General features: G+C 38.4%; 2 protein-coding genes across 4 annotated transcripts in view; one reads left to right on the forward strand and one right to left on the reverse strand.

The window, feature by feature from the left end:
- Sp1 (transcription factor Sp8) overlaps positions 1 to 11442 on the reverse strand; it is a 54605-nt gene extending 43163 nt beyond the window's left edge. Inside the window, exon 1 of one of the 2 annotated variants that reach the window (XM_089846499.1) lies at positions 10942 to 11442. In XM_089846499.1, coding sequence (XP_089702625.1) covers positions 10942 to 10947 — 6 coding nt within the window. In that variant the 5' untranslated portion in view covers positions 10948 to 11442. Of the gene's footprint in view, positions 1 to 10739; positions 10888 to 10941 lie in introns of those variants that run through there. The other variant, XM_089846501.1, reaches the window with a different exon arrangement.
- The window catches only part of LOC149654823 (obg-like ATPase 1), a 152742-nt gene that overhangs the window by 106750 nt on the left and 32233 nt on the right, over positions 1 to 13759 (forward strand). The window contains exon 1 of one of the 2 annotated variants that reach the window (XM_089846514.1): positions 13364 to 13519. The exons of the other annotated variant lie outside the window; for it this stretch is intronic. The gene's annotated coding sequence lies outside the window, so the exon portion shown is untranslated. Of the gene's footprint in view, positions 1 to 13363; positions 13520 to 13759 lie in introns of those variants that run through there. 2 annotated transcript variants of the gene reach the window in all.

Here is a 13759-nt window from a genome sequence, read left to right on the forward strand (position 1 = left end):
GTAAGGAGAAATATCTAAATTCTTAAAAGAACGAGTCACATGTTAATTGTAAAATTGAAATTGTTACATGGAATGTAATGCGGGTTCATTTAGAATTGCGTAATTTAAAGATAAACCTAATCATAAATTAATGGGGTATAGTAGAATTCTACTACAATTTATAGTAGGTTTCCACCTATATTAACTCAGCTATTTCATAAAATGAAAATCCAATGCCATTTAAACTTTTAAGAAACATGGAGGTTTTTAACACTATCCTCCTCATTTCAGGGGTGGGCGGTGTAGTTGAAAAACCCCTGTATTATAGAAGGATAATTCCATACTGTTAAACAAGCCAGTAAGCCAGCCTGTACATTTCCAACTTATAGTGAAAATGTTTATGAATTATTAGTATTTTTCTTTTCTTTCTAAAAACGTAAATTTGTCTAAATAATTATAGCGTTGAAGTTTGATTTAATGAAGATGGGGGCGCTTGCAGGGGGTTTCTTTAGGATTGTTACCCCCAGGCGGATATTATAGTTGCTGCTCGGAAAGGGTGCGTACGTAGCTCATGGTGGCAGCTGCATGCAGTTATGTTTTTGAGGAGCTTTCCTTCTGTGGTGGTGGTGGTACAGAATATATATTTTTAACGAGCTTGATTCAAATTAACCAATTTAGCGCGGCGGTGCCATCGTGTATTTTGGCTACTGTCTGCAGCCAGAAACTAATCGTCCCGTAATTCCAACTTAGCTTGAAATATTCTAGTATTATTCAACTATTGTGTAGTAGTTTTCCTCCTATAACGATACGATACTTGTGTATTAAAATTAGTTATAAAACAAGTTGGGAAAACCAAAATATTACCTCTCCGAGTCGGGGAAAAGACCACTCAATATCGAAATACTAGACCAACATTTTTTCGCTTTGTTTTGTCTAACGAGGCTTAAGTCATTGAAAAGTTTTCTCTACATTGTCAAAATATATAATCATCCACTAATCCTAGGTTTCAAATCATTACTTACAAAGAATATATAAGTTCTATGTTAAATTTTATTCTCTGATGCATACCACTAGCTTTGCCTTATATAACGTTTAATTCAGAATAAAATCTGTAAGACACGATTTCCATTAGAACATACCTTTACGAGAAGATCTTGTTTCCTTTCTAACGAAAAACTGAACTTTCCTTATCAGTTTTTCAAGGTTATAGAACTGAAAGGGGTTTCTTTTACCATAGGTTTATATCGGTAATTTTAAAGTTCACTTTCAAATCATAAATCTTTATTTAATCTCTAGTCTCTCTAATTAAAAAACATGAAATGTCCTAAACGTATCTCTAATTTTCCCATAGAGCTATTTGTATTAATTACTCCACGTTATCCAAAGGCCGACTATTTTCTTTGAAGACCGCACTAGCTAAGCGCTAAGCACCGTGACGTCAAAATTCAAAAACCCCTTATGTAGGATACTGCTAACATCGCTGGGCTCTGCTGAACGCGGCCCAGATTTCCACCATGATTATAATATCTAAGCCTAAAGTGTACTTAACTTTCGGCTCAATCTGAACCGTTAATGTCTCTGCATTACAGAAACGAAATCCAAACCCAAGCGTTAACTTTTTGGTTCACTAGGCCTATTGACAAATAAAAGTTCATTTGACTAACATAGTAGCGTTGTGCTTGTATTCGCTTTAGAAAGGATTATGCTATAAACAGATGTAGTATAGCTTAGGTAATATATAAACATCCATTTTAAATAATGATATTAAAAAAAATCTTTGGAATATCAAAATGAAATAGAGCTTTAAAGCTACAAAAGTACTAAATGCATCATAATTACGAAAAATATTTCCACATATTCACTTTATATTAAGGATAAAGGGAATATTATGGTTCTGTAGGATTCCTTTACACATCGAAACAAGACGAACTTCTAACGCAGCGCACTACTGTAACAACGGACGGACACACACAGACAAAAACATAGACTGCTTTTTAACTCTTTCCGTATTAATTTTGAATTGAGAAACAAGATTATCTTAAATATTAAAATAAATATAATTAATATTTAATATTTTCTTCGTTAGTTATTCGCCTTATTGAACGTTACATCGTTTTAAAAAAGAACAATTAAACATTCTTGAGAGACTTGACTAATATTGGCGTTTGAAATGAAGCATACGCCGGTTGCTTCGCCTTATTCAAATAGGTAGTATATAAGGGTGTCGAACTACAGTTAATAGCAAGAACAACCGCAATTGCGAAAACCTATCGTGGACAACCCACCCTAGGGAGGCTAGACGTTTCTCGTAACCCTAGCTGATCGCCGCGAATGTCTTAAACCAAACGATGACGATGGAGTAGAAGCCAGGTGTGCAGACTGGTGTCCATGTGGGATGGACAAAAACAAAGACCAGAAGATGGTGGTGTAGAAGCCAGGTGTACAGACTGGTGTCCATGTGGGATGGACAATGACCAGAAGATGGTGGTGATTAGAAGCCAGTATGTACAGACTGGTGTCCAAGTGGAATGGACGAAGACCAGAAAATGGTGGTGATTAGAAGCCAGTATGTACAGACTGGTGTCCAAGTGGAATGGACGAGGACCAGAAGATAATGGTGATTAGAAGCCCGTATAAACAGTTTGGTGTCCGTGTGGAATGGACAAACACCAGAAGATGGTGGTGTGAGAACTCAAGTAGAGGAGCTATTTCCGTGACTGTGAATGCAGTTCGGAAATGGCGAACACGTTTGCTCCGATTTGGAAATTGCGAACGCGGTCACGTGGGTGTAACAACAGACACACAAACACACACACAAACACACACACAAACAAACAAACAAACAAACAAACAAACAGACACACACGATCGTTACAGAACCTCTCCGTGACATACGTCACTCGGAGAGGTAATTATATAGGGTTCATACAAACCTGGAAAACTCGGGGAAATAAATGGTTGACAAACAACTAATTTTTAGTCAATTTCATGAAAATTTGTTAAAAAAAACCACTCCTGTTGTTATTACTCCATATATGGGAATAACCCGGAAACCTCAAGGAAATATATGGGGAAAAACCTGGGAAACTCAGGGAAATATACGGGGAAAAACCTGGAAACCTCAGGGAAATATATGGGAAAAAACCTGGGAAACTCAGGGAAATATATGGGGGAAAACCTGGGGAACTTAGGGAAATATATGGGGAAAAACCTGGGAAACCTCAGGGAAATATATGGGGAAAAACCTGGGAAACCTCAGGGAAATATATGGGGAAAAACCTGGGAAACCTCAGGGAAATATATGGGGAAAAACCTGGGAAACCTCAGGGAAATATATGGGGAAAAACCTGGGGAACTTAGGGAAATATATGGGGAAAAACCTGGGAAACCTCAGGGAAATATATGGGGAAAAACCTGGAAACCTCAGGGAAATATATGGGGAAAAACCTGGAAACCTCAGGGAAATATATGGGGAAAAACCTGGAAACCTCAGGGTAATATATGGGGAAAAACTTGGAAAACTCAGGGAAATATATGGGAAAAAAATCTTGAAAACTCAGGGAAATCGGGTTTCCAAAAGTTGTATGAACACTGTTATAGCTTCGGGTAAGTGCACGAAATTCTTTAACATCATTTATCCATAAAGAACTTTATCGACGTGGTCAGTATAGGAGGAAACTACTACATAATGGTAGAATAATACTGCAGCCCTGAAGTTAAACTAGAAGAGAGGGGGGGGATTTTTTTCCCATAGCGTTTTAGTGAAATTGTTAACAACATTAGAGGTCATATAAATTTTAAAATATATTTGGCAATTAATCAAAACTATACTACTTTAAAGAAATTTAAATTTGTAAAAGGAAATTATTATACGGAATTGGTGAAAATATTGAAGTCTATTTATTTCCATTGCATGAGTGCATGGTATTTTACAAAAACAGTAGTTGAACAGGACACACTTGGAAGCGAGTAAGTACGCTTGGTTGGCGTTATCTGACTCCCCCCTCCCCCATCTCCTCCACCTACCCTTTAATGGCGGCAGACTCAGACTGTTCTAATGTATTCAGTCACGTCATTCAAATTCTCAGAAAAGTATAATGTATAGTCTAGCTTATATACTATACTCTACACGCGGTATGGCATGTACACCGCCGCGTGACGTCACGATAAAAGAAAGAAAGAATACGCGCGGAAACATTACAGATATATAATATAATAAGCAATTTGTTGCCTTCGGCGTACGTCTATTGCCTTGTTTTTTCAAATATTTAAACGTATTCACGTTTTATAACCTTGGAATTTAATTATGTAATTTTTATTTTGGATGTATGTATACAGTTTTCTTTAAAACAATTCAGGGTTTAACAATTGGATCGAGAATTCCATTATAAAGTTTATAAGTTAGATAAGTATGACACTATTTAAACTCTTCGTAATGCTACTGAGAGACTTACAGCTCGAGCTAAGACAAGTGAGAATTGAAGTCCTACATTAGATGGTTAATTTTGCAGTCCATCTATTCCTATCCTATTTAGTCTGTATTACTAAGCCTTTGACAGCGCCCCAGTCACCAGAATCTATGACCTGCCTATAGGCAGTGTTCATACAAACCTGGAAAAATCAGGGAAATAAATAGTTGACAAAACCTCAGGGTAATTTCGAATTTTTAGTAAAATTCAGGGAAATTTGCGTCAAACAGGGGCCGAGTAATTAAGCAAAATGTTCGTAAACATACCCCCCTCCATAGGATTAACATTACACTATACTTTGGAGGCTCATAACTCTGGTTCTATTAGAGATACGGGGATGTCCTTTGATTATGTAATAATCATATTTGCCCCCCCCCCCTCTCCTTGGTTAACATTTGCTCCATAGGATACTCCATATACGGGGAAAAACCTGGAAATCTCAGGGAAATTTGTTTTCCAAAAGTTGTATGAACCCTGCTAGTTCACTTCATGACAAACTCAAGTTTGTAACCAGTGATAAACTTATGGAAGGAACATATCTTATAAACTTATGGTATAGTCCGTTTAAGTTGCGCCAATTTTAGCGCATTTCATTTCAACAAGTTGTGGCGTGAAACAAAAGTGTATAGATTTATTAATATTTTTCAGCCGAGTCAACTGTTTTTACGTAACCAATGAAGCGTGATAACCGTTAATCGAATATTTGACAGAAAACAAACCGCAATAACTAGCAAAAAACACCAATTGTCTTTCAACCAAATATTATATTAGACATTCAGAAGCCGTGGCCCGGCCTGCAGGGGGATGTATTCTACCGAATAATTTTCGGTTAGCACGAATAAATACGTGAGCGGATAGGCTCTTTTTATTCATTTTCATTTTCAAAACCTTAACATTTTTTAGCACCGGTTAACGGGGTGCCATTTTTTTTTACAATTCACTCACGTAGAGACGATTTAGAAAAATCGACTGTTCTATAGTAAAATGATATCTCCGGCTTATACAACAGTGTGGTTGAGCTATTTGAGATCAGGAGGATTCTATGGTGGTTTCCTCCTATTATTAGGGAACTGATACGAAGTTACTCCTACTTCAAAGCAGAGAGACGCGATTTAAACTTAAATTCTGCAGAACAATAGCTTCAATTCGTGCTGTAGTTGGAATCTACTATATCTTAGTAGTTTTCCCCCTATTATTAGGGAAGTGATACGGAGTTACTATAGTACTTTGAGCAACGAGACGCGATTCAAACTTAAATTTTACAGAACAATAGATTCAATTCGTGCTGTAGTTGGAATCTACTATAACTTAGTAGTTTCCCCCCTATCATTTGGGAAAATGTTACACGGCGATGATAAAGAATAGGCATGCGCGATTAAACTTAAATTGGTATTCTTAAAAGACTTGAAAAGTATAAAGTAAAGAACTGTAGGGGGAAAACTACTATCATACTATTCTCGAATAACTAAACCAGACTGTTGCGGTTTTTATTACAAAGCTACGAGGTTATTTAGCGTGTTGCGTCATGTAGTTTTGTGGTTGGTAAATGCGGAAGATTCATTAGTTATGGACGAGTGAAGCCCTAATCATCATCATGACGTCGAAATTTTACCATCGCAAAGAGATAGCTACCGATTCCGGTCGTGTCGTGTGTTGTCCGTCCCTTACTTCCTCGAGGAAATGGCGGCAAAATTGCGTGGTACACTGCAATCGAGGGGATGGGTACTTCGGACCGGCCCCCACGTGACTATACAGTTGTCCAACATTTTTGTTTTTGTGAAGAAGATAGGGCTATAACATACTCAAATGAATAAGAATTTAAAAATAGAGTTGGCAATAATGTTATTATTTAACAGTTACAATTTGCTTAATTACTCTGTTCCTGATTGTCGTAACCCCAAGTTTTTAGTATCATTGGATAGGGGAGAAATAGGACTATAACATACTCAGAGGACATCCCCGTATCTCTAATAGAACCAGAGTTATGACACTACAAATAGAGAGAAGGTACAAATTATTCAGCCTGGATAAGTCCAGGGCTCTGCAAAATGTTGGGAAGAGGTCAGGGGTATGGTACATGCTGGGAAAAGGTCAGGGATACAAGGTATATGCTGGGAAAAGGTCAGGGATACATGGTACATGCTGGGAAAAGTTCAGGGATACATGGTACATGCTGGGAAAAGTTCAGGGATACATGGTACATGCTGGGAAAAGTTCAGGGATACATGGTACATGCTGGGAAAAGGTCAGAGATACATGGTATATGCTGGGGGGAAAGTTCAGAGGTACATGGTACATGCTGTGAAGAGGTCAGGGATACACGGTACATGCTGGGAAAAGGTCAGGGAGTTGCAACATGTTTTGAAGAGGTCATTATTTCATTATATTTCATGCAAAACCAGAGACTAACCAGTGTTTCCCCCCCCCCCATTGTCAAACCAATGCTAAATATACTGTAGCGGACATGATCAAGTGTACCTAAAACTTGTCACCAATATTTGCAAAAAAAAATGGGCAGTGGAAAAGTCGGGTATTTCGTCGTATTGTTCAAAGAATTGCAAAAGTACTGTAATAATTCATAGAACCAGACATGTATTTACTATAGAGTACATCATACATTTACGCGCGTATAACTTTGAATGATGGCAAATCGTAGGCGTAAGTAAAACCAACACTTTTAAAAGTTTTTAAAAACTTATTATGGCAGTTTGGAATGTATATAACCAATCCTAATTATAATTTATTCTTTGAAATTAAATTACACCCAAATTACGTTTAAATATTATAATTCCATCTCGTCTATATATTTATCTACTTTTAAAAAGGCATAATTTTTCACGGTGTATATATACATACATATATATCTATAGCTCTTTAATAACGCGTAAAAACGCGTGATACGCGACTAGAAATTTTAAAACATCGGTGTTATAAAACGCTTAACAAATCCCCCGCTCAAATTCCCCGATTTAATTTGAGTTGTAATTTTCGTCTCTGCATAGAAGAAGATACACCGAACGCTGGTGGTATTACGGTAGAAGAAAGTATATACATTCGATCGCTTATACACCTCACCGCAAATGGCCCACGTCCAACCGGTTTGCGCCGAAAAATCGCGGCGAAATTTGCAACAAAAAATTATAAAAATACGCGCTCCTTTTGCGCAACCTTAGCACGAAATTCACGCACGATTTTCGCGGTGACGATCCGATTCGAGATGCCGCGATTTTTTTCCCCTTATTTCGGTCGAATATTCGCTCGGGCCTTGGCCCTTAGTTAACTGGATAAGAGGACTAAGTTCGAACGGGACCCGGGCCCTATAGACAAAACTATCATTTTTAACTAGAAACATTTTAAGCTGCACGTTTTGTTTTGAATCGCGCGGTCGCGGTTAATCTATACCCTCAGTGCATGCAAAAACAATTGGGGGGAATAAAATTAAGAGACTTAGAGCGTAGTAATACAGTGTTAAATATCTTCTGAAAGTAGTACTAACCCCCCCCCCCTTCCACTGGTATTTAATTCTAATTCCTACTAATTTTTTATTCAAGAGAGGTTGAAAGATGACCATGCATGTGCTGCCATGAATTTTAAATTAAAGTTTAGTAGACAATATTTTACTGGTAAAAATAGGTTTATACCAATTGGAAATTTAAGTTATTATTTCATACTAACTCTTTGAACTGTGATGACCTTGATATACCACCAAAAAAATTAAATAGAGGTCGTTATTTACGTACGTCTATCTTTAAACGGTGCTTTGAAATTCCAAATGCCCTTATTATAATAGACTAGTTTTAGAATTTCCTAAAAATTGTAAAAATTACAATCTTCATGCACCCACTTACTCTTTCAACAGTGGTGACCTTGATATACCACGAAAAATAATAATTTACGTACGTCTATCTTTAAAAGGTGCTTTGAAATTTCGAATGCCCTTAATATAATAGACTATATATAGTTTTCGAATTTCCTAAAAATTGTAAAAATTACAATCTCCATTTTGCACCCACTTAGGTGTTTCTTATGACGTTAATTTCACGATTAAAACTAATTGTAAAGATTGAAATAATAATAATATTGATATTTCACCGTCTCTTTAGTCCCATTTATAAGGAGAAGCTATTTTCTCGTATGTGGTCCGGCCAGGCCTAGACGTTAGTCTGCTTGGCCAAGAGAGTGTTTGAGCAGGCCGGGGTTTGGTTTGGACGTCTGAAACTGTATAGCCATGGCCCGAGGCTTTAAAGCACGCAAGGAAAGGCCCCCTATCATACAGGGGTCAATTCGTATTAACAGGGGGAAAATTGTTACATGCTTGCATCACGATTTTTCGGTTTTGCCAGCTATAGCTAGTCCTGCAAAACAAAATAGGCCCCGGTTCCTATAAGGCCGCCAGTACGTACATCTTTAAGATATTTTTCCTTTTTCATAAGGCGCTATAGTATACTAATTATATTTAGCCAACTTTAGACTTCTTTTAAAATACTTTTACACCACCGAAATTCGCTAGGGTCAAGAATGGGGTCAAACGTTTTCTTCCCATGCGGCTGCGCGGATAGATGTATGCATGCAGGCGTTCACGAGACTGCATGATGTTTAAAATTTGGAACGTCTATAGTGTAATGTTGTGTTATGATTTGGTCAAAAATGTATACAGGCTTGAAAGATATATTGGTCAAAATTCAGGCTTGTAATATTGTGACTTAGATGGAGGTCTTTGGGTCTATAGCCATTAGGCTTACGTTGACTATGGCTTTGTTTTGATTGGTAAGACGTTAATACGCATATGGATAGACAGACTTAACTAATCTAAAAGCGTAATTGAGTTGAATTGAATTAGCTTGATTGAACCATGCACAAACACGGAATGATGATGATATGTTTTGATATCACCTGACTGTTAGTATAATTATAACATGTCACTATCCCTTTAAGAAAATATTTATTTACTTTCATCTTGAAGCTGCAACGTGCAATATTTAAAAAAATATTTGTAGTCGAGATCATAACTTTTCAAAAAAATTCCGTAACCGCTACTGAAGTTAAGTTCTTAAGAACGTAAAATTGTCAAATACGTCGTTGTCTTTGTCGGCTTCATTTTTTTATGACTCTTGAACTTTCAAGAGGCTGACCACTCTGGTTATGGTTACAGCTATAGTATCTTTAAAAGACATACATTACCAACCCAACCCAACACGACTATCATCCCCTCGGAATTCGTAAAAAGCAAAAAAAAAATATGAAATTAAAAATTTTAAGATGTTTTTGTTCATCACAACCTTAGAAGGCACCGCGAGTATTAAATGTAGAGTATTAAAGACCCATCTCTAGATACGTTGTTAGCTCGTAAAGAATAAAAATTTGGGGATCGCGCATGCATGGATGGCATCCCTTGGTCAGGGATCATATTTTGATGGAGAGACGGGGTCGGTTTGATGGGCTCGGGATATGCGAGGATGCTGGTGCTGCTCCTGGCTTCAGAGGCAAGCCGACGACGCCGCGTCGACAGATCCGACCCTCGCTGCCTCGACACCATAACGCTTAATATCTTTCAATGGCCGTGTAATTGGACAGGCCCTTTTTTACGAGGCCCTCTCTCTATATAGCAGCAGTTCCCGCCAAATAAAGAATGGGCCCCTTTCAATAGGACCCGGAAATTAAACAATATCTTCAAATTTAAACGCTCCTGACTTCTTCAAAGGTCAAATGTCAGCTATGTTTATATCAATATGTTTCGGATTTTTCGCATCAACAAAAGAACCCCCCCATGAAATTCGCTCGCTTGATATTTAGTTGTTTAGTTATTTAAAGACAGTAGGATTCTACTGTAATCTAGTTGTTACCTACTATAATGAGGGATGGGTAATAGTAATTAACTCTAAATGTACTATATCATTAGTTGGAGAGTGTAGAGGGAAAACCACTAGGTCATAGAAGGAAAGTACTATACCTACTTAGGCATACTTTAAATCTATTAGGACTTGAGCTCCTTATTTATACTTTAAATGAATCAGCGTGTCGTTTTATTATTAAATAGAGGTCAAGATGGAAGGTCATGGTTTGTTTATAAATATAAGCCATGTCCTTCAAGTTCAAAGTAATACTTTAAAGGTAAAGGTCATACGGTAAAGAAACCACGTTATTGTATCCCGTTATTTAGTCAGTTAAAAATCTTTTAAAGCTATATAAGGTCAAAGTACACGCGGCGTGGTCACGTGAAGGGTCAACCAAGCGGGCGCGTGAATTTTAAAGGTCTGCATGGAAAAAAAAGGTTTTGATTGATTGATTTACCTTTCATGTTGAATTTTATCAAAAGAAATAGTTGCCCGTTTGCCGTTGGGTTGCGCGCTCTAGATTTTCACTAATCGAATGGCGCGAGTTTGTCAACGCGAGTATCGACGGACCGAGAGAAGACAAGTGAATAGCGCGCGCGCGCCCTTACTGTGACGTATGACTGACTGACTGACTGAATGAGGAATCGCTATTTTCTTACCTGCATGCTTGGTTTATTATATTTTTAGTTCGTAAGGTATCTTTCTCCAGCGATGAAAGCGTCGTCGCCGCCGCTCAGCTCCCAAAGAGGGTCAAGTGTAGTGTATAGGGAAGAGTCGCTCGGAAATCGTTTGACCACCGAAGGAGGAGGAGTAGTAGTGGACCCCCGTGGGTGGATAGGTAAACTCGCGCGATAAGTAGCCAAAACACCCGCTGAGTTACGTACTGAGACGCGTCGTGGTCGCACTTTGCCACATTTCCACGCGGATCGAACCAACCCTGGGACCGAGGAACCAAATTCTTCCGAGGTTGTTTTGCTCTTTGTTGTCACTCACTTTGTTTCGAAGAAGGGTTACTTATGGATGGTTTATTTTGGCGGGAAATAGCGGTCACACGCACGCGCCTGGTCCTTTTTTGGCGTGGCTAGCGCGTCGTTGCAGCGTTAGTCGCGAGATTTCGCGGTGCACTGAAGCCCGTTTCGCGCGTGTTATTTTCGCCAAGCTTTTTCTTTTCCCGCCCGATTTTTCCCACCCAGTCCGTCCGAGGTTTTGGCGCCCGCCGGCTTTCCCCTCTTCCCTTCCCCCCTCCCCTCTATTATTTTTGCGACCCCTTAATTTTTATACGGTATAGGATACTTATATATATATATATATATGGCCCCCATTTTGACTTCATCATCAAATTCGATTTCCCCCATCGTTTTTCTAGCCATGGTGGTAAACGCCTCGAGAGTCGAGTTCCTCCAGAATGGAGATTTAGTTGGTAAAAGGTTCGAACCAATAGCTGATTTTCAAAGGCCGACCTCTCTCTCTCTCTCTCTTTGTGGAGACTATAACGACCGCTAGGTAGAAGCACCGTACGATGGTCGCCCCCTTCAAAAGATACGAGACTCGAAATGTATACGTAACTACAATCCCGGAAAACTATTGACTAGTACTTAGGGACATTCCCGTCTTCGGCTTAAAGGGACCGGACCTTATGACGTATTCGGTCATAATGAACGTACCCAACCTGTCCTTGGGTCACAGAAATGAATAGCACCTCACTCCTGGGCTAACAGTTAGCCCACCCTACCCAATTTACCATCATGGAAATTCCATCCTTCGTTATCCTTGGGTCATTTTACCCCTGAACCCTCTTGGGTCATACATTTGAATCCTTTAACACTCTTGGGTCATACATTTGAATCCTTTAACACTCTTGGGTCATACATTTGAATCCTTCAACCCTCTTTGGTCATACATTTGAACCCTTCAACCATCTCGGGTCATACATTTGAATCCTTCAACCATCTCGGGTCATACATTTGAATCCCTCAACCCTCTCGGGTCATACATTTGAATCCTTCAACCCTCTCGGGTCATACATTTGAACCCCTTCAACACTCTTGGTTTGAACCCCGTCACCTACTGGGTCGTAGATTTTAACCCCTTCCCTCCGAAGCGATTGATTCTCTTTAGGTCATTCACTGATGGGTTCGATGAAGTTTGGTTTTATAATATCTTGGTGGGTTTTCGTAAGAAAGAGTCCAGTAGGGTACTGGTCCCATCTTCAGAAATGGGGATAATGCCAGTAGGGTAGTGAAGGCTGATGGTGTTGCCGGGTTTGATGTTTCGTCATCATTTGAGGCCCGTAATGGAAATTATTGGTTTTCTAATTGAATAAATATAGTCTGTGAGAACAAGCTCTTAAAGACCGTGATCAGCCGCTTTTTCGACGCCCACTTTTAGTCGCTGCTTTTTTACGGGGATCACGGGCTCGTTTTGGTATGCGAAGCGCGTGCTCTTCGGAGCTGGTATGGACCATAATCCGCCCTAGGGAGGCGCCAATCCCCTTCTTCGGATTTAGCTTTCGCTATCTATCGCCAAGCGCCGACGACAAGTATTTATATCAATTTGAATTATCTTTAAATGCAAATTTAATTAAACACGAACATGGGCGGAATTTGTTTGACCAAAGAATTAACACGCACTCCCACTTTGTTTTAAATGATTGCCTTTATTTTCTACTAATTTTCCCTCCCTCAACGTAAATATTTAATTCCTACCTCTAGAATATTCTTAATTAGCCTACTCCGTAGTTGAAACCGCCGTAGTAATTGAAGGGCTGGTTGTTTTATAGCAGGGCCATTCTATTGTCATTTTAAAATCTATTTAAGAAAATTTTCTCATTTTTATTGTCTTAATTAAGAATTAATGACAACAATATAATTATACTTGAATTGCAATCGTTCTTAATAATAAGTTTCGTAAAAACAATTCGCTTAAATCTGTCTTTTAAGTATTGAAAAGATGTTTTATAAATTTTATTTAGTATCCCGTATTATTACTCCATGGTTACAGATTTTTAGCAAAAGACATCCCAAGTATAGATAGAGAATACAGTCAGGCTTGTCTCCTATTTTCATTGAGAATGGACTACTAGGAACTTTAAATTTCTCTCTTTCGCCGGCCGGGATCTGGCAGCTCTGCTAGCTTCGTCTGTGCCGAGCGAGAGAGTTGCCAGAGTAGTTAGGCTTAAGGGAAACTTTAAATTGACACGTTTTCACTTCAAAATCTTCTAATTTACTTAGAATAAAGGTAAAACTTTATTTAGTAATAATATTTAAAGGATAGTCTTATGTTTTATCACAAAAATATCCCTTAAATACCATAAAATACAATTTACCCAGCCGTTTTTTGTTAAGCCTAACGTTCCCATATATGAATGTGATAGAACCACGCTAGTGCATTTAAAGTTGCATTTATGTGTCTTTTTTTAAAAATCATCAGCTGTTTTATCTTGTAATATATTTGATCTTATTCTAAATGAATATATTT

The sequence above is a fragment of the Phalangium opilio genome, unplaced genomic scaffold (genome assembly GCF_054372755.1).
Source record: "Phalangium opilio isolate 3A_F unplaced genomic scaffold, DU_Popi_V2 ptg000079l_1, whole genome shotgun sequence".
NCBI classification, from domain to species: Eukaryota; Metazoa; Arthropoda; class Arachnida; order Opiliones; family Phalangiidae; genus Phalangium; species Phalangium opilio.